The 20,663-nt window shown below is 35.2% G+C and overlaps 3 protein-coding genes and 1 pseudogene across 3 annotated transcripts; 1 reads left to right on the forward strand and 3 right to left on the reverse strand.

The window, feature by feature from the left end:
- Window positions 1-2,071: 2,071 nt before the first annotated feature.
- Window positions 2,072-4,960, forward strand: LOC132044685 (primary amine oxidase 1). Its single transcript, XM_059435194.1, has 4 exons — window positions 2,072-3,521; window positions 3,603-3,716; window positions 3,799-4,340; window positions 4,686-4,960. Exons 1-4 carry the CDS (start codon window positions 2,337-2,339, stop codon window positions 4,843-4,845), a joined length of 2,001 nt encoding a protein of 666 aa, XP_059291177.1. The 5' UTR covers window positions 2,072-2,336; the 3' UTR covers window positions 4,846-4,960.
- A 319-nt stretch (window positions 4,961-5,279) lies between these two features.
- Window positions 5,280-8,917, reverse strand: LOC132044671 (sugar transport protein 8-like). Its single transcript, XM_059435177.1, has 4 exons — window positions 8,671-8,917; window positions 7,484-7,803; window positions 6,321-6,947; window positions 5,280-5,879 (listed from the first exon to the last, which is right to left on the reverse strand). The coding sequence occupies exons 1-4, from the start codon at window positions 8,774-8,776 to the stop codon at window positions 5,472-5,474; spliced, it is 1,461 nt and encodes a 486-aa protein (XP_059291160.1). The 5' UTR covers window positions 8,777-8,917; the 3' UTR covers window positions 5,280-5,471.
- A 2,490-nt stretch (window positions 8,918-11,407) lies between these two features.
- LOC132044690 (sugar transport protein 8-like) lies at window positions 11,408-14,122 on the reverse strand (annotated as a pseudogene).
- Window positions 14,123-16,266: 2,144 nt separating this feature from the next.
- On the reverse strand, window positions 16,267-20,350 carry LOC132044647 (G-type lectin S-receptor-like serine/threonine-protein kinase At1g34300). The gene is made up of 3 exons (XM_059435147.1): window positions 19,634-20,350; window positions 17,269-18,406; window positions 16,267-17,109 (listed from the first exon to the last, which is right to left on the reverse strand). The coding sequence occupies exons 1-3, from the start codon at window positions 20,241-20,243 to the stop codon at window positions 16,509-16,511; spliced, it is 2,349 nt and encodes a 782-aa protein (XP_059291130.1). The 5' UTR covers window positions 20,244-20,350; the 3' UTR covers window positions 16,267-16,508.
- Window positions 20,351-20,663: the final 313 nt, after the last annotated feature.

Here is a 20,663-nt window from a genome sequence, read left to right on the forward strand (position 1 = left end):
TTACTTGCTTTATTTTTCAAATTATTAATTTCAGTTATTACAGGAAGTTACCTATAGTTAAATTGTAACAATAAAATACTTGGTCAAAATTATGCTTTCGGACCCTAATTAGCAACCTCGAAGACTTTGGTCATAACTGGTTGTTATAGGCTCGACCGCTAAAGGTCAATAACAAGATCAATTCAAATACATTACTTGCTTAATTTTTCAAATTATTAATTTCATTTATCAAGAAGTTACCTGTAGTTAAATAGTAAAAATAAAATACTTGGTCAAAATTCTGTTTTTGGTCCCTAATTAGCAACCACAAAGACTTAGTCATCACTGGTTGTTATAGGCTCAATAGCTAAATCAATAACAAGAGATCGATTCAAATGCGACGTTGCTACTTTTGTGTAGTCCCATGACACACACATGATATTGTCCATATGGATATATATGTCTTTGTTTCTTGTCTGTAAAAGAGAGGGAAAATTCACAAATAACCACTTTTCAGTCCTTAAAACTGAAAATAACCATTCTGATAGAATTTCAAAAATGACTGTTTCTCAAAGACAGGGCCGAAAAGTGACCAATGAAAATTATTTCTACGAGAATAACGCATAAGCTATAAGGCCTATTTACGATCATTAATGATGACTTTATGCGAAAATTATCTTCAAGCTAAACATGTTGCTTAATTTATACTACACATGTTACCTATTGATGCAAGTTCTGTATAAAGTTAGAAGTTCAACTTTTAGACCAAAAAAAAGAAGTTCAACTTTAACAAAAGGGCCAGATCTAATCCCAAAACAGAGAGAAGAAACAAAGGCCTGATTAAAAAAACCAATGCGTGTGATTTTTGATACAAACAACTTTAAGCTATGGCCAACAAATATCTTTAAGCATAATCTAGAACATATTTTCTAATCAGGCCTTTTTTATTAGTAGTTTATTATATTTTATTTTATTTGTATTCCTTTCTTTTGATTACTGAGAATCTTTTTCTTAAGCTAACTTAAAGAAGTAACTTTGTTCCTTAAAGTTGTCAGAATTGAGTGTTCAAAGAAATATTTGCATGTGTTTCATTTCATGTGACAATCTTTCCTTTTTTGTTTATTTTATAAAGATGATACATTTTTATATTTGGAGATACTTTAACTTTAATTTTCTTTGTTTTTTGTCAAACAGAAATTTTTTATTCAACCAAGTAATATCATTTATACACTACTGGTTCACTTTGGACTATGGAACCAGATCCTATTCTTTCCTATGCTAAAGTATCAGAAACAATTACATTTGGAAAGCCCGGACAGGATACTGTTGTAAACTATGTAAAAGCCTACTTTATTTACACTTTTTTTTGTCACCTAATATGTAACTGTAAAACAATTTCTCTAACAATTTGAACTTCAGTTCTGCTTTTTGCTTGGAAGCTCCTAGCATTCCTCTCTGCCTTAAATCACTGCAGCACTGACCATGGTCTATTGTTCTGAACCTGATGAGAAAGCCATGTGACCTCTGCATCCCAAGAACCAATTTACTCTTAGCGACAAGTTTTTATAGCCACACAAATATCATGACATGTTTAATACTATAAGTTTCAAAAGTCTTTCTTTTTTTCCTTAAAGTCCGAAAAGTCTCACAGGTGCACAAACGGAGGGAGTATTTGTTTAAACTTGAAAAACAAAATTATTTATTATAACAAGTCCATATTCGAAAAAATTAGACATATCTCTACTTGTAACAAAATAACAAATCTTCGGTGACAGGTGCTTCTCTGAGGATGATCAATGATGATATTAATTAGCTTGATTTAGAAGTGTATTGTTCATCAATTAAAAACTGTTTTCACAAGGCAAGTGGCTCTTAATTTAGCAATTTTGTACTAAGTTATTAAAGAGCAAACCCAAGCATCCTTAACTTTTAATGCAAGAAACAACAAGAAGCATTGCTCCATTACTTGTATTAAACGTGATAGGTTGCTTATTGTTGCTTATTATCTTCTTTATAAGATTTTTGAACTGGTCAAAGCAAGTAAATGCTAAATGAAGCTACATGATTGTGTAATGTTTCTGTGACAGTTTTGTTCTAGTCTGTCCCAAAAAGATTTACACTTAGAAATAATTTAGCGATAAGCTTCTCATTTTACCCTTAATGACATGATGTTATAGCTGCACAAATGTCGATAGTATGTTTCAAATCACAAGTTTCAAAAGCCTTGTTTTCTTGCTTAAACTCTGCGTCCAGTCAAATACTGTAACATAAAATGGGACAGAAGGGGTACAAAAGAGGGAGAAAGAAGAAAAGAAGAGAAGATCAGCCAACAATATATATGTGCAAACAGTTTTTCAATGTCAAAGCACCATTTTTCAATCAAGTTCTCTATGGAGTTCATAAAAGTATTGTCCACATCTTTTACTCTTCCAATTCTTGCTATTGTCTTCTTGTTCAGTTTTACTAGCAGCCAATGCCATCCTTTAGACCCTATTAACCCTACTGAGTTCAACAAGATTAGAATCATTATTCAAAAGTCTCATCTTAGTTCACTCTCCAATTTGACATTTCACTTTGTTGATCTTGAAGAGCCTGAGAAAAAGGATGTCCTTCATTGGATGTCCTTGCATAAGCACAAACGTGTTCCTTTTCCTTATCGTCGAGCCAAGGTAGTTGTTCGTGCAAATGGTGAGACCTATGAAGTTGTTGTGGACTTGGCCACTCGGTCTATCATATCAGAAAATTTGTATATTGGCCACGGTTTCCCTCCACTTACTCTCGATGACATTGTACAATCCAGCAGGCTGACATTGAGGAATCGTCGATTTCAAGATTCAATTTTGAAAAGGGGTTTGAATATATCAGAAGTAAGTTGCATACCACAGCCTGTTGGATGGTTCGGGCAGCTAAAGACACGAAGAGTTCTTAACGTTCCATGTTTTTATCGAAGAGGGACAACTAATTTTTGGGCAAGGCCAATTGAAGGGATCACTACAATAGTAGATATTGAATCCATGAAGATAATAAAATATATAGATAGATTCATATCCCCTTTGCCTAAAGCCAAGAGTGCTAATTTCGAGCCATCCAGCCAACGATCAGTCGCTTCCAATGACACTGACACCAGTAATATTATCATCAAAGGCCATGAAGTTAAATGGGATAATTGGATTTTTCACGTCGGATTCAACACGAGGGCAGGAATGATCGTGTCTACAGCTTCTATATTTGATGCTGCTAGAAATGAATATCGACGTGTGCTTTATAGAGGTCATGTATCAGAGACGTTTGTGCCTTATATGGATCCTACATTCGAATGGTATTATAGGACTTTCATGGATATTGGTGAATTTGGTTTTGGAAGGTCTGCTAGTAGTCTTGTCCCATTGCTAGATTGTCCGAGAAATGCAGTGTATATTGACGGATATATGGCTGATTCAGAAGGACGGGTAGTGCAAGTACCTAAGGCGATTTGCATATTTGAAAGATATGCTGGCGATGCTGCTTGGAGGCATACAGAAAATGGAGTACCGGGAAATATAGTAAGAGTATCTAATCATAAATATTTTGCATACTTCCTATAGCGATTGTCTAGTGACATAATCAATAATTTGTTTTTGCAGAACACTAAGGGACAGCAAGAAGTCAATCTGGCTGTTAGAATGGTAGCAACAGTGGGAAATTATGATTACACACTTGATTGGGAGTTCAAACAAAGTGGAACTATCAGAGTTGGAGTAAGAAAATTAAGATGTTATGCTTGTTAAATGTTAATCCTTCTGATTTCGCAATCTTTATTCTTCAATTTGTCTGTTGCAGGTAAGTTTAAATGGAGTTATGGAGACGAAGGCTGTGAAATACACAAACAATAATCAAATTACGGAGGTTGTTTACGGGGCTCTTGTAGCGGAAAACACAATTGCAGTGAACCATGATCACTTCCTTACTTACTACCTTGATGTTGATGTTGATGGTATCGATAATTCATTTATAAAAGCTAAATTGAAAACTATGAGGGTGAAGGACCGAAAAGTTTCACCTAGAAAGAGTTATTGGAAAGTTGTTAAAAAAACTATGAAAACAGAAATTGAGGCTAAGACACACTTAGGACTCGAACCAACTGAATTGTTGATTGTAAATCCAAATAAGATGACAAAGATTGGAAATGATGTATCTTATCGGATAATACCAAGTCGACCAGCCATGTCCTTGCTATCGTACGATGACTATCCTCAACGTCGAGCAGCCTATACCAAGTATCAGTTATGGGTGACACCATATAATAAATTAGAAAGATGGGCTGGAGGGTTCTACGCTGATAGGAGCCGAGGAGATGATGGCCTAGCAATATTGAGCCGCAGGTAACTTTAGTATGTAACAGCATATCCCACTAGTGATATTGTCTGCTTTGAACCTATGCCCGAACCGCACAACTTAAAATGTGTCACTAAGGTCTAGGGCTTACTTCTTTAAATATGCAGCATCTCTCTCTTGTTTGCCATGTAGGATTTGCCTAGGGTGTTACGTACAACAATAACTACGCCTTAGTCCCAAACAAGCTGGGGTTGGCTATATGAATCTGGGATGTGCGTTTCTTGAATTGATCTAATTGACCAAGATCAATTAGTACATAGTCGACGTTCTCTTAATCTTCTTTGTTTACTTGATTAATGATATTATATAAGCTGATTTTGTGTTGTATGCAGGAATAGGACTATTGACAACAAGGACATTGTGCTTTGGTACACTGTTGGGTTGCATCATGTACCATGCCAAGAAGATTTTCCAGTAATGCCTTCTATTTATGATGGTTTTGAGCTTCGACCAACAAACTTCTTTGAAAGAAATCCATTGCTGAAACAATGATACGTGAAATTCAAGTTTGTCACTTAAACAAGGAACTTAATTGTAATATGCTTTGATGATTCTTTTTTACTCTACTACATAAAGTTATACATGGAGAAGAAAAGTTGATTTACCTTTAGCCCATGTAGTTTCTTTTGTCATTTAAATATTTGGTTGACTTTCTGTGAACCATATTCACAAGCATGTAGGTGACAACCCGCCTAAAAGACGAGCCATTCTTGTTCATTTTGAACATGGAACAAGAACACCATGCCCACGCAAAGAAGAAACATGAATTTTTTTCACTTTGTACCTCACACAACTGATACGAGTTGTGTAACTATTGCCAATGATTGATACGTTGAATGTGTGGGACACAAAATCCACTTGCCAAACATAGACAACCCTTACGCATCGCCTGAGGCACAAAATAAAGTTTCTCGAGAGATGCATGTGTGCACGTGTAAGCAAGACTGTATTAAGCAAGATGACACTAACTTCTCTAGATATTATCCTATTACGAACAAAAATGGAGACAAAATTTGATAAAAGGATAGGAAGATAAGAAGAATGGAAGAAATAAGAAGCTAATAAAAATTTGATCACAAAAAGTAATATTCTAATCCATTTGATAAAAACCATGCATTCTAGAAAAGCTTCTTCCAAATGGGGTGCTGCATCCAAGCTCTTTCCACCATGGCATCAATCGGGATTCCCTTTGTTTCAGGCAAGAAAAAGATGGCGAAAATTCCCATGACAACGATCCAAGCGGAGAAGAAGAAGAAAGTGTAGGCTTGCATAGTGCAGAGAATAGTCAAGAAAGCCTGTGCAACGGCAGCAGTGAAGAGCATGTTTGTGCTGACCGCGAACGCGAAACCAGCTGTCCTTGTTTCCAATGGGAATGTCTCACTGGGAATTAACCAACCAAGAGGTCCCCATGACCACGCGAATGCCATCACAAATGTACACACGAGAAGCACCACTATTATTGCCAGTGTCCCCTCCAAGGATCCTGTCGCACTCAAATGTTTTGCCAAAATAGATCCAATTGCCACCTACAACATTAAAACCAAAAGGCAATCAGAAGAAAAAAAAAAAAAAAAAAAAGCCTCTCAATTTTGATTCAACAATTTGTGGTGGATCCACATCAGTCCAACGGGGTTCAGTTGAAGCTCGTTTGTCAAAGAATTAGATCACGAATCAGGAAATTTTATTGCAGTGGCAGGGTTCAAAAAAATGTTTTTGATCATGATTTGACTTCCAGTAGTGACGTTTTAACATCTTTGAATCCCTTTGTGAGACGACACCAGGAACTTCGTCAAGGGTTTTCAAGATTGAATATATGTAAAAAAAAGTAAAATTTATACGCAGTATACTTTTTCGGGTGTTATCCTGACCACCCCTACGCCCCAGCCTATGTCTCCCATCCTGCTTCCGCCCCTAATAACAGTTTGATCGAATCATGCACAGTTTTGTAGATGAACATTATATTGTACCTGAGAGATTAACATTTGGCAACAAGCTTGGAGGAGCAATTTTTTCCTTCCAACCTTGTCAACAACGAAGATTGCAACAAATGTACTGGCCACATTGACAAGTCCAGTCATGACGGCGGACAGAAGTGAGCTACTGGTCTTGAAACCCATAGTCTGAAAAAGGACAGGTGCGTAAAACATAATCGCGTTGATTCCGGTGAATTGCTGGAAGATCTGCAACCAGATGGAAATCACAAGTGGTGGAATGCTAGCAGGCTTCGCTAAGTTCCTGTACGCATTCTTAACTTGTTTGGCTTGTTCAACTGCCATCACGATTTCTTGGTACTCAACCTCAACCTCGCTAACACCCCTGAGCTTCTTGAGCGCGGCTTTGCCTTTCTCCTCATGGCCGCGTGCAACCAGACTCGTTGGGGTGTCAGTGATCACAAAGCAACCGATAAGAAGAACCGCTGCAGGGATAGCTGCAAAACCAAGTGATAATCTCCAACCATTTGGATGGCTTTTTGAGGTTGCAAAGTTGACAAGATTTGCAATGAATATTCCTATTGTCACAAAGAGTTGGAAGAGAATATTCACAGCTCCTCTGTGTTGGATTGGTGCTACTTCAGTTAGAAATAGTGGAACAGTCTGTAAGTATTCCAACAACAACATTAGCTACGTCTCAGTCCCAAACAAGTTAGTAGATAAATATTCCGAAGAACTTGGACCTAATCAATTCACGTTTATCAAGATTTGAACAAACTCTACTTACTAAAGACTAATAATAATGTTAGCAAATCAGATAGCGTTTTGATGAAATTTTGAGTATTAAGGATTAAATTCTTTTTAATGTTGGTTAAAATGGTGATATGAAGTTAAGAGTTGAGATAATTACGAAGAAATATGACTTCCGCGGGAAAATATTTTTGCCAACCAAAAACAACTTCAAAAAGAACTTTTTTTTTGGTAAAATATTTACGCATTCAACGAAAGATACTATAAAGCTACAACCATTTCAAAATATTCTAAGCACCTCAAGTATAAGTTCTATGCACTGACGATAAAAAGACAATTTACATCATCAGGTCAATTAAAATGCAATTGCAGTAAAACGTATACAAACATTAATCGGTAAAAGGTCAAAATGCACAGATAGTGAACGAAATCTTTTTGACTAAACATACCTCATTTCCGAAGCCAACACCAATACCAAACAAAATTCTACCAAAAATGAGCATCACTTTGTTATTCGCGGCGGCACTCAAGCCAGCTCCGGCAATGAAAACAATTGAAGCCATCAACATGGTAACCCTTCTCCCTAATTTAGTTGCGGCCTTTGAAGCAAAAAAGCTCGCAACAAGAGCCGCTAAGTACAAGGATGAAGTGAAGAGTTGGAGATATTGATCATCATATTTACAATAGTTATTCTCTTTGACATGTTTCTTTCTTTCATGCACATTTGGGAAAAATTTTATCAAAAAATCATCCATGCCAGAAACTCCTCCTGATTAAAACAAAAAAAAAAAAGAATAACATCAAAAAATTATCTTTTGCACTTCTTGATGTAAAAATACACTTGACAGAAAGCAAGATTTAGCAATGGATAAATCCTAGAGGTGGATCTAGGATTTGAAGTTTATAAATTCCTATAGCGACCTCAAATTAACAGTAGCGGAACTACCATTATAGTGTTCGGAAGAACCAGTAGCTTTGGCTTAAACATTGTTTTTGAATTCAATTTTTATCTAATATGTATAATAATCTATCAAGAACCTAGTAAGTAATATGGATTGTGAAACTAAAAATCTTGGATTCGCCTCTGCAAATTAATAGTACAATGATAACTGGATTCATAGTCAATAACCTAGTAAGTAACAAAGGATTGTGGCTCAGAAGTCATAAACTAAAAATCATGGATCCGCCTCTGCAAATTAAGAATACAATGATAACTAGATTCATAATCAAATATTTATAGATATTTAATGAATATTTTAATATATATATATATACACACACACATACACACGTATGAACCCATAACTGACCCACTACGGTGGCTCATTAATATCACTGAGTGTTTTTAAGGTTTAATATGTATGTATGAAAAGTAAGTTTTGACCTATATACACACTAAAAGATTTCGACGAAGGGTGTTCAACCACCCATTACACTACGTGGCTATGCCACTTACTCTCTAGATCCGCCCCCAGATAATCATATTTAACGACAAATTATGAGTAGCGACAAATTATCGAAAGATGCTATTAAGGACTAGATATTTAGAGACGAATCCATAGCTAATTCATTTTGTTTAATAGTAATGGCATGTACAATAAAAAGAACCCTAGCAAATAAAACAAGATGAACACACCTGAAATACCAATATCATAACCAAACATGAGACCACCAAAGGCAGCTAAGATCCAACATGAGAACACATAAATTGTGATTTTAGAATTATTCTTTTCAGCAGACATTTTTACTCTCTTCTCAGAAATCCCAAATTTCAAAAGATAATTCTCTGTAAAGTATTTTACACTCTATGCTCTTAACTATATATAAAATATTTTTACATAGAAAGAGAAAGACAGAAATCTAGAGCAGATTAATTTTTTTATCCCTACTATTATGGTGGAAGTAACTTAATTTGATAAAGTCAATGTCTGTTATAGTGTGAGATTTGGTCTTCCATGAATTTTGGATATTCATCCAACATTATCCATGTTGAAACTTATTATAGTAGATCTGAAAAAAATAGTACTTTATATACGCTTTGGTTACACTTCTTTTAAGCTGGAGATTTACACTGGTATGTTATTGTATATGCTGACAGTGTAATAAATTTTTTACCATCTGTACAAGTTCAAGAGCGGCTCATTAAAATTACCATATTTGTTGTTTATAATATGGTATTCTTAAAGACATAAAGCATTTAACTTCACATAGTACTATTATTATTTATATTATATGAATTAATTCAAGTGAATAAGATGTTAGCCATGTGTTTGCAATACATTACCTTGGCTATTGTTGTAAAAAACTTAATTTACTATGAAGATTTAAGTAGTTTAATTCACAGATCTAAAATATTTATAGTGTTAAAAATCTTGGGTCTTTCTTTCTTAAAGATTTTTTACCTTTTCATTTTTCTACAAATTTCGATATTATCTACGCGAAAATAAAATCATAAATATACTATCAAAAAATTTTGAGGCCTCAAAATTTTGGAGGTCTAAAACAAATATTTTACTCATCTCCCCCTTGAGACACCCCTGTACAAGTTAAAATACAATAACAAGTTGCTTGCCATTTACTTGAGGTTACCGATCAATGTTAATAAATAGAGTTATCTGTAATTAATACCTTTTAAGTAATCTCATTAAGTAAATATTTTTTTTGCTTTGTCAGTGACTAAGGGTGTGTTTGGTATGGAGGAAAATGTTTTCCGGAAAAATGTGTTCTTGAGAAATAAGTAAATTTTTACTTATTTTCTCATTTCGGTTGGGTAGTGGAAAATAAGTAAATTTCTTACTTATTTTCTCATGTTCGGTTGGTTGGTAGAAAATATTTTTCGAAAAATACCCACCGAGCCCCACCAGCCCCACCCAACCCCACCAGCCCATACCACACCAACCCTCACACCCACCCCACCCCAAGTACCCACCCCCACCCAACCACCACCCTTGAACACACTTCATCTTCACCCACCCCTATCCTATACCACCACCCACCCCAACCCTACCCTACTCCACACCACCGCTCCATCCAGCGCTCCCAAATTTTCTATTTCATATATTTTTATAAAATATGAGAATTTTTTTATTACCCACCACCTACCCCCACCCCCACCCCCACCCCACACCAAATTTAACCACATAAACTTTTCATCCTTATAAATTTTTAATAAAGGTAAAATAAAATATGAAGTAGAAAATTCGAGAGGGGGTATGTGGGGGGAGGGTGGGGTGGGGTGTCGCAGAAAACACAAAAAAAAAAAAATTGGAGGGGGTGGTGGGGTGTTTGGGGGAGGGGGAGGGGAGGGGCTGTCGTGGGGGGTGGGTGGTGTAAAAAACAAAAAAATAATTAAAACTTTTTTTAGAAAAAAATAATATTTTTGGACGGGGAGAGGAAAGGGATGGTGTAGAAAACCCAAAAAAAAAGTTTAAATAAAAAGAATGTTTTTGGACCTCCGGCGGGGGGGAAGGTGGGACCCAAAAAAAAAGTTTGAAATCTTTTTTAAAAAGAATTTTTTGAGGGGGTGGGGTGGTGCGTGGGGTTGTGGGAGGGGTTGGTCGGTGGTTGGTGAAATGTAACTTGTGGACTTGTTTTCCCTACTTTGATTAGGGAAGTCAATTTACCATTTTTAAGAAACTTATTTTCCTAAAGAAAATGATTTCTAAAATTTTTGACCAAACCGGACACACCTTGAAACTCTTAAAAGGACCCGCTCTGATCATATTCACAAGTACGTAGGTGACAAATTGCCTAAAGGACTAACAATCCTTGTTCCTTTTGGGAAGTGGAAAAACATGTCCGCGTGAAGGAGAAATATGAAATTTTTTACTTTGTACCTTATACAACTGATTCAAGTTGTGTGAATATTGTCAATGTCAGGGCCGGCCAGAGGGCCAAGTCACTAAAGCGGGGGCTTTAGGCTCCAAAATTTTGGAGGCCCCATTTTTTTTATCCGGTGTTCGATACCTGTATTGAATTCTCTGATTAATTCGATTTCAAGACACGCAAGGCCGGTTAAAGAGGGAAGCACTCCTAAGCAAGATTTTTTTGCTCTGAGGCTTGAATCCAAGACCTTTAGCTAAGGGAGAATGAGGCCTAATTTTTACCTACAATAGATTTATAGGTTAATTTTTCTTTTAAAAAATATTGAGCCAAAAATAAGCGCTCCATTAAAAAAAAAAAAAAGTTGACTTTTAGCCTCGGGATCTTATCGAGCCCTCCTCGACCAATGTTTGACACGTTGAATGTGTGGGATCCATAATCCACTTACCAAACATAGACAACCCTCAAACATAGTGCGAGGCACAAAATAAAGTTTCTCGAGACGTGTTTGTATGTTTGGGTAATTAAACAACCAATCTATAAAATCCAGACGACACTAACTTTTCTAGATTTATATGTTCTTCTTTCATGAACAAAACTTGGAGTCAAAACTCGATAAAAGGATAGGAACATAGGGAGGAGGGAACAAATAAGAAGCTAACAAACTTTTGATCACTAAAACTGATATTCTAATCCATCTGATCAAATCAATGCATTTTAGAAGAGTTTCTTCCAAACGGGGTGTTGCATCCAGACTCTTTCGACCATGGAATCAATCGGGACTCCCTTCGTTTCAGGCAAGAGGAAGATGACGAAAAGTCCCATAACAACGATCCAGCCGGAAAAGAAGAAGAAAATGTAGGCTTCCATAGTGCATAGCATAGTCAAGAAAGCTTGTGCAATGAGAGAAGTGAAAAGCATGTTCGTGCTGACCGCGAACGCGAAACCAGCTGTCCTTATTTCCAACGGGAATGTCTCACTCGGAATTAACCAACCAAGTGGTCCCCATGACCACGCGAACGACATTACATACGTACACACGAGAAACACCACTATTGCTGCCAGTTTCCTGTCCAACGTTCCGGTCTCCTTCAAATTTGATACCAAAATAGCTCCAATTGCCAGCTGCAACATTAAAACCGAAGCGCCATCAGAAAAAGACCAAAAAAAAAAAAAAAAAAAAAGAAAGCTTCTCAATTTTGATATAACAGACTGTGGAGACGCCACATCAGTCCAAGGGTGGTCAATTGAAATCCGTTTGTCAAAGGGGGTTCAAAAAAATGTTTTTGATCATGCGTTCGACTCCTAGTAGTGACGTTTTAGCATTTGTTGAATCCCCTTGTGAGACAAAACCACGAACTTTGGGCAAGGTAGTTCAAGATTTAATATAAGTAAAATTTGGCCTTTACGTAGTAATGACAGTTAGATGAATCATGCATAGTTTTGTAGATGAAAATTATATTGTACCTGAGAAATTAACATTTGGCAACACGCTTGGAGGAGCAATTTTCTCCTTCCAACCTTGTCAATAAGGTAGATGGAAACAAATGTGCTGCCAACATTAACAAGTCCAGTAATGACATAGGATAGAAGCGAGCCATCGGTCTGGAAACCCATAGTTTGGAACAGGACAGGCGCGTAAAACATAATGGCGTTGATTCCAGTAAATTGCTGGAAAATCTGCAACAAGATAGCAATCACAAGTGGTGGAATGCTAGCAGCCTTTGCTAAGTTCCTGAACGGATGCTTAACTTGCTTGGCTTGTTCACATGCCACCATGATTTCTTGGTGCTCAACCTCAACGTCACTAACACCCCTAATCTTCTTGAGCGCAGCCTTGCCTTGTTCATCCTTGCCGCGCTCAATCAGACCCGTGGAGGTGTCAGTGAACACAAAGCAACCAATAAGCAGAACTACTGCAGGCACTGCTGCAAAGCCGAGTGACATTCTCCAACCATGTGGATGCATCATTGAAGTTCCATAGTTGACAAGATTTGCAATGAATATCCCTATTGTCGCAAAGAGTTAGAAGAGAATATTCACAGCTCCTCTATGTTGGATTGGTGCTACTTCAGTCAGAAAAAGTGGAACAGTCTGTAAATATTCCACCACAAAAAAAAAAAAAAAAAAAAACAACAACAACAACTTAGACTGAATTAATCCAATTCACAAAATTTGGAATTGAACGAAAGATAATGTAAGAGTTACAACCATTTCAATGGTAGGTCTTCTCCCTAATTTAATGGCGGCCTTTGAAGCGAAAAAGCTCGCGATAAGAGCCGATAAGTACAAGGATGAAGTAAAGAGTTGGAGAAGTTGATCATCATATTTGCAGTAGTTATTCTCTTTGGCATGTAGCTTTCTTTCATACACATGTGGGAAAAATTTCATCAAAAGATCATCCATTCCAGAAACTCCTCCTGATTAAAACAAATAAAACCCGACACAAAACAAAAATTAACATAAAAAATTTAATCTTTTGCACTTCTTGATGTAAGAATGCAGTTGACAAAAACAGGAGTTAGCAACGTATAAATTTTGTCGCTAATCCTAAAGGCAGATCTAGGATTTGAAGTTTATGAATTCCTATTCAAACTCAAATTAACAGAGGTGGAGCTACCGTTATAGTTACGTACATATTTCATTGCCAAAGAACAAAAAAAGCGGTTAATCCTATTTAGCGACGAATTAATACGGGTAGCAACAAACAGTGGCGGAATCGGAATTTTCACTAAGAAATTAACAATGGACAAATTATATCCCGATGGAACATAAATCATGGATCAACTAAGCCCTCTAAGAACTTTCTTAAAGAGAAACCTCATGTAAACACCATGGAATAAGGTTTGGACCTATTCATGGAGGTTCCGTAACTATTCTAAAAATGGAATGTTCAACGGAATTGGGATTTTTTATTTTGGAAATTAAAAGAAGTTACTAGTTCATGATCTGACATATACAGAACTAAAGCCTCATTCTCGATTCCACAAGAATTTTTATGAAAGCCTGTTATTTCAACAAAAATTCATCGTTAATCTTACTTAGTTTGAAATGATCACTAACAAAACTTATTTAGCAATAGATTAACTACGAATAAGTAATTCCCTTGTTTTTTTTATACTGACAACATAAGAAATGTTCAAGTATAAAAAACTCCAAACAAATAGAACAAGAAAAAAAAACATGAGGCCACCAAAGGCAGCAAAAATCCAACAAGAAAGCACATAAATTGTGATTTTAGAATTATTCGTCTGAGCACTCGTCATTTTTGTTTTTTTTTTTTTCTAAAATCTCCAAAATTGCAAAAAAATTCAAAAGATAATTCTAATGTATAGTATTTTACACTCTTGTTTTAATTAGTTTCTGCACTTCCCTATATATACAATCTTTTTACATAAACCAGCCCAAAATATTACATAGAAGAGAAGAGACAAAGAATTCTAGAGCAGATTAATACTCTATTCTTTGTCTCTGACTCTCTAGTTTTTGTTTTTTTGCTGGAAATAAATTAATGTAATAATGTCAATGCCTTTTATAGTGTCAGATTATAGTTGATTTCTTGCTTACTTTTCGATTTAACTACTGACTATATTTAATTAGGTTCCTAATTAATCTTTGGTTTTCCAAAAAAATTGGATATTCATCCACCATTAATTATGAGTGCAATTTAACATGTTATTACAAGCTGCTTGCTATTTACTAGAGGTTTCCGGTCAATGCTATTACACAGATTACATGCAATTAGTACCTTTTAGTTTTAGGTAACCTAATTGTGTAAATATTTATTAACTCCCCTGCCGTGATTGTGTAAACTCTTTAAAATGTTGGTTCTTGATTGATGTTTTGTTATTTTATTTTTTTATAAATATTTTTGAGGAGTAGAAATAAAAAATCCATCGTAATTCAAGGACGTAGAAGGGGCATATATTAATTAATTTCATCATATTCATGCATTTACAAGTTTTAAGCATCACAATTTTTGTAACAAAATTGCTACTGCAATATTTTATCTACTGTATATATATTTGTACATAAGAAATGTTTGGGAGGATTGCTAAAAAAAAAAAAAAAAAAAAAAAGACAAAAGGGGCAGTTACAATCATTTCAAAAGTGATGTTTTGGAAAGACATTAACAATCAGTCAAAGATTTCCTTAGCATAAATCAATAAGAAACTTTAAACATAAATCAATAAGAAACTTTAAACTATTACCATATACTATATTTTATTATTAGCATATATGAAAGTTCTTCTTACCATGCTTGTTGATTTCACTTGTTGACCGATTCATAATGTTGTGACCATGTATAAAATTCGGCTAGATATACCATGCAGTAATGCAGCATAAATTGGAAAATGTCTCCACTTTAAAATAGCAAATGTCTATTTTGATTACGTACAAAGCTATTTTGATTTTTTTTTTTTTTTTAAAAAAACATATATATATATCACCCATTAAGCTTGGATTTGAGGTAACTACGTCTAAATGGAGTGATGTTGGCCAATGTTTCTCTGACTCTTCAAAAATATCTCAGGGTGTGTGTAAAAAAAAAAAAAATTCCTCCAAAAGTAGCACTCCCTCCATCTCAATTTATGTGATATAGTTTGACTAAGTACGGAATTTAAGAAAGAAAGGAAGACTTTTGAAACTTGTAGTCTAAAACAAGTCATAGATATTTGTGTGACTGTAAATTATTTCTTTAAGGATAAAAATGGAAGTTCAAAGTTATATTATTTCTAATTATAGAAATGTATCATTCTTTTTGGGACATACTAAAAGGAAAGTGTATCACATAAATTGGGACAGGGGGAGTATATTTTTTGAGGATCTGATAATGGTGCAGCAATATATTTGAACAGTCCGAACAAAATAGATATAAACAATGATGATTCATATAATTGACCCCAGCTTACTTGCGATTGAGGTGCAAGTGTTGCCTTTGTTGTTGTACACAAAATAGTAACCTAACACTTCGGTAAATTTGTAAGCATGAATTCTTGAATGAGCAATAGAGCAATTACTTGTTGTTCCTTTATTGGCAAATACCTTCTTTTGGCGACGAAACACGTTTAGTGAGAAAACTTGTTAACTGTACTCTTAACATGGAGTGAGTATTGTCCTCTTTGTTGTTTGAGAGTTTTCTCCAATCTCACTAGTTTAGTTTACAATTCATGTTTGTCGTGCTATACGACTAGTTATTTTCATAACATAAAAGACCCTTTAAATTATAAAAACAAATTCAAGAAAGTTGTGTATTAATGATTGATAAAAATAGATGTACCTATGGATATAGAAGGAAGCACAAAAACTGAGTAAACTTTGGTTGTAGTTTCTCCATGTGAAGATAATGGCTTATGAGGGGTGAATTTCCCAAATCAGTTCGTTCCAACTGAAGAAAGAAAAAAGTTCGTTTCCCAAACAACCAGGTACTTCTTCATTGATCAAAATATACTTTAAAATTACAACTCAATCAAGATTACAAGACTGAAAAGAAAAAAAAGAAAAAGAAAAAAAAAGAACAAAACACACAACATGATCCTGATTCCCATATACTTTCTTATTAAAATACAACACGTAATAGGGAATACATGCTCGCTGCAACTAGTCGAGACAGCATTTTAAGGAAATCATAAACAGGATTGGAGCTATATATTATTCTTCTGATAAAAAGAAAATGGTAGGCTTCTTTGGCTCGCTGATCTCAACTGTCCCTTCCAACATCTTGGCCACTTTCCCCATTGATGGTCGTGCATCTGGACGATCTTGGATGCACCACATTGCTGTCTTCACCATCCTGTTCACCAAGTCAAAGTGTGCTCTCGAGTCATATGAATGTTTGATTCGAGGGTCCAAAATATCATCAACATTCATATCCTTGAACACCTTATCAAATGCCCAAGCAGGGAAAAACCATTGATCACTTTCCACCTTCGAGTTATGTTGCTCAAAGTTCCTTGAACCTGAAACTATCTCAAACAGCACCAATCCGAAACTATACACATCAGCTTTCGGAGTGATTGGGTCAGCCTTGGTCCATTCCGGTGCTACGTATCCTGGTGTGCCTCGAAATCTTGACATGGTCATCATCTCCTCTTTTTTCTTTAGCTTCGCTAGCCCAAAATCAGACACCTTTGGGCAAAAATCGTCGCCTAAGAGAATATTTTCAGGCTTGATATCACAATGTAATACCCATTCCAAACACTCTTCGTGTAGATAGGCAATTGCTCGTGCCACGCCAAGTGCTATCCTATACCTGATATTCCAAAAAAAATTTAAAAATAAATATATATATATATATATATATATACACACCTGATATTCCAAATAAAAACACCTAAAATAAATGAAAAAATATACTTGATTGGACTGATATTCCAAATAAAAACGCCTAAAATAAATGAAAAAAATATACCTGATATTCCAATCAAGTATGGGTTTCTGTTGGTCTGGTGACCCGATCGGAGCCTTTTGGAACAAGAATTCACCCAATGAACCATTAGGTACATACTCATATATAAGTATCCTTCTACCTTTTTCAGCACAAAAGCCCCATAACCTCACCAAATTCAAATGGTGCATCCGTGCAATGATCGTGACCTCGGCCCAGAACTCAGTATCACCACCTTTAACATTCTTCAAGCACTTCACGGCGACAACCCGACCATCACTCAACTTTCCTTTGTAAACATCACCAAATCCACCCCTCCCAATTTTATCAGTGAAATTGTTAGTTGCATTCTTGATCTCAGAAAAACTAAACCTTTTCGGTCCGATCGCGGGCATGACTTCAAGACCAAAAGTCCTAGCCATGTCCCTATACTTAATATACTTTTTGAGAAATGCCCAAAAGAAGAAAACTCCACTAATCAACTCAGCTGCAAAAATAGTCGAAATGATCGCAATATTTCTAGTGGTTGCCTTAGATTCTTCTGGTGGAAATGGAAGGCGAATTTTCACTGGACATGAAGTTTCCATCAAACTAGTCATGCCTTTGAAATTCGAAACAGCGGTCTCTCTTTTATCGACTTTCAAATACATAACAACTTCAGTCCCCGGTGACCAATATCCATACAACAGTTTCTCCAATACAAGCACACAATAGCCAGTCCCATCATACTTGAACATAAAACCTAAGCAATTATCCTTATCCGAACATTTCTTTTCACAACTCGAAAAGTTCGAAACTTTAAGGTCTGTTTGGTTACCCACACCAGTAAAACTAACATAATCAAGAGGTAAAAACTTGGTGGCCTTTGTCATCGAAATTATCCTCTCACAAGATTTACTGTTTTTCTTCCTAAAACCAGGTGGACAAACACAAGAAGTTTGAGTTGTAGAAGCATCATACATGCATATAGAGTTTGTACCACACGTACCATGTATTCTACATAACTCATACATGGCTTGCCAAACAACAGTCCAATTTCTTGAATTGAAATCAAAACTGTAAACTCTCAAGTTCCCATCATTATCCAGCTTCAACCTTCTTAATTTCCCTGGCTCGCCGAAATCGGACGAGTAAAATTTTCCATTAGTTTGAGTAACATCACCTGTGAAGGAAAAATATTTATTCAGAATCTCCACAATCTCCACTATAGAAAAATAGCTAGCAACACCCCTATTTATAATAATAATAATAATAATAATAATAATAATAATAATAATAATAATACGAAACCTACTTCTACTATAAATTGGAAAGAGAAAATTACAATCAAATACCATTCGGCCATCTAGTTTACAAAATATATAAACAGTGTATAGGTAGTGCATAGTTTATACTAAATATGCATATACTATATATACTTATACATATAATCCACATACATATACATGTAATATACACTACCTATACAGCTGAAGTGTATAGGTAGTGTATACTTCGGCCGCGTTTCGTAAACTAGATGACTGAAGGGTATATTTATGTAAGTTTCCCAATTGGAGAACCTATTCCTATATAAATTTGACAATAAATCCTAACTAAACAAGAATTAAACATGAAATATTACGCCACGTAGCCATATTTTCAGTTTATACAAAATTATACAACATTATACCTGGGGCGGAAAGCATTATACATAATGTATCAACCTTGTATAAAGTGTATATTAATGCATAAAAGATGTTTACACACAAATATGGGCTAAATTGCGTAACAAACTCAAAGTATGGGCTAAAGCATGTAAATTTTTTCTCCCAGTAGACATAGAGCGCAATTTTCCCAAATACTCCCTCCTTGAACTTTTACTTGTCCACTGTACTAAAAATATAAATCCACTTTTACTTGTCCAGTTTGAAATATTAAGAGAAAATTTATCATTTTATATTTTACCCTTATTATTAAATGCTACTCCCTCAATCCCATAATAAATATCACCTTAGCCAAAAAAATTTATCTCATAATAAATATCACATAAATTGATTAATTTTTTTCAATAATTAGACAATAAAGTAACCACAAAATAACTTGGTAAACTAAGTTACCGTTTTCTGTTAAAAAAAGAAAAGCTGACGTTTTTTTTGGGTATTTGTGGGCCATATATTTGGAGCTGACGTGGATGGAGTTTGTGTTAATTTTAGTTCACGTAAGGGAGAAATGAAAAGGGTAGAATTGGAATTAAGTGGGTACTTATTTGGTTTAGTGGACCAAGTTATGGTTCTGGTGGGAATTTTGTAACATCATATAAATAGTATAAGAAATCTACTTTTACAATAAATTGAAAAACTTATTTATACACAACTAGACATGAATTAAAATATCAAATGATAACTAATACCTGTTTCCTCCAAACGCTGAAGGGCATTATTTTGAAAATCGAAATAACTATTGTTTCCGTCGTAGTAAAGCGTATTGGCCCCACCAAATTGGAATTTACCATTATCCGAAGTTAAGTTAGTCCCGGTAATATTCTGGGTTGGAAGATAAGTATCAGTTGGGTTCAAAAAACTGTTCCAGTTACCGTAAATTAAGTTACCGTATTCTGTTAAAACAAGGATAGCTGACGTGTTTTTTTGGGTATTTGTGGGCCATAAGTTTGGAGCTGACGTGGATGGGGTTTGGGTTAATTTTAGTTCACCTGAGGAGGATATGAAAAGGGTAGAAGTGGAATTAAGTTGGGCATTAAGGGACCAAACTATAGTTTTGGGGTTTTGGGGGAGTTTGTTGTACCAAATGGAGAAAGTGAAGGAGTTATTGGAAATTGGATAAAAGCCAGCTGCAAAAGTGGAGTTGGGTGAAATAAGGATTTGGTTTTGGTTTGGATTCCAAGGGGTATTTTTGGAATTGAAAAATGATATTGTTTTTTGAGATGATTTTTGAGAAGAAGTGATTAATGGATTCAAGAAAAAGAAGAGGAGAAAGAGAAGTGAAGAAGAAGGAAAAGACATGGTTGCATTTGGAAGAAGCAAAAAAAAAAAAAAGGTGTGGAGTTGTTTGGATTAATGGCGGCTTTTTGTAGAGTTGTGATAATGAGTTGACGCTATGACAGTTGACTTTGGCTGGCTGCTTTTAGAACCTTGCAATACGCAAGACCAAATGTGCCATATACTTGAGGGTAGTTTATATTAAATTATAATGTATTAATTTATCATGATTAAGTGATAATTAAAGTAGGAAAGTATTTTAATTAATTGTAATTTAGTGATAACAATATTTGTGAAGACATATGTCAGGTGTTTATTGGATCAATATAAATCCCCTGTGTGTGTAAGTATTTATCGATTTAAAAATAGGTTTAAAATAATCGTCTAACTCTATTTTTAGGAAAGTTTTAGGTTCATAACTCGGAGTTAGATTTAACGAGAGGT

This window comes from Lycium ferocissimum, unplaced genomic scaffold (assembly GCF_029784015.1).
Source record: "Lycium ferocissimum isolate CSIRO_LF1 unplaced genomic scaffold, AGI_CSIRO_Lferr_CH_V1 ctg51, whole genome shotgun sequence".
Taxonomy (NCBI): Eukaryota; Viridiplantae; Streptophyta; class Magnoliopsida; order Solanales; family Solanaceae; genus Lycium; species Lycium ferocissimum.

Coding starts and splice junctions, on each gene's coding strand:
- LOC132044671 (XM_059435177.1), bottom strand. CDS start 8,776: ATGTCTGCTGAAAAGAATAATTCTAAAATCACAATTTATGTGTTCTCA. Junction 7,804..8,670: donor TTATGATATTGGTATTTCAG/GTGTGTTCATCT, acceptor TGTTTTAATCAG/GAGGAGTTTCTGGCATGGAT. Junction 5,880..6,320: donor GCCAAATGTTAATCTCTCAG/GTACAATATAAT, acceptor TTAATGTTGTAG/GTGGCAATTGGATCTATTTT.
- LOC132044685 (XM_059435194.1), top strand. CDS start 2,337: ATGTCAAAGCACCATTTTTCAATCAAGTTCTCTATGGAGTTCATAAAA. Junction 3,717..3,798: donor GTGGAACTATCAGAGTTGGA/GTAAGAAAATTA, acceptor TGTCTGTTGCAG/GTAAGTTTAAATGGAGTTAT. Junction 4,341..4,685: donor CTAGCAATATTGAGCCGCAG/GTAACTTTAGTA, acceptor TGTTGTATGCAG/GAATAGGACTATTGACAACA.
- LOC132044647 (XM_059435147.1), bottom strand. CDS start 20,243: ATGTCTTTTCCTTCTTCTTCACTTCTCTTTCTCCTCTTCTTTTTCTTG. Junction 18,407..19,633: donor TCAGCGTTTGGAGGAAACAG/GTATTAGTTATC, acceptor TTTCCTTCACAG/GTGATGTTACTCAAACTAAT. Junction 17,110..17,268: donor ATACTTGATTGGAATATCAG/GTATATTTTTTT, acceptor TTGGAATATCAG/GTATAGGATAGCACTTGGCG.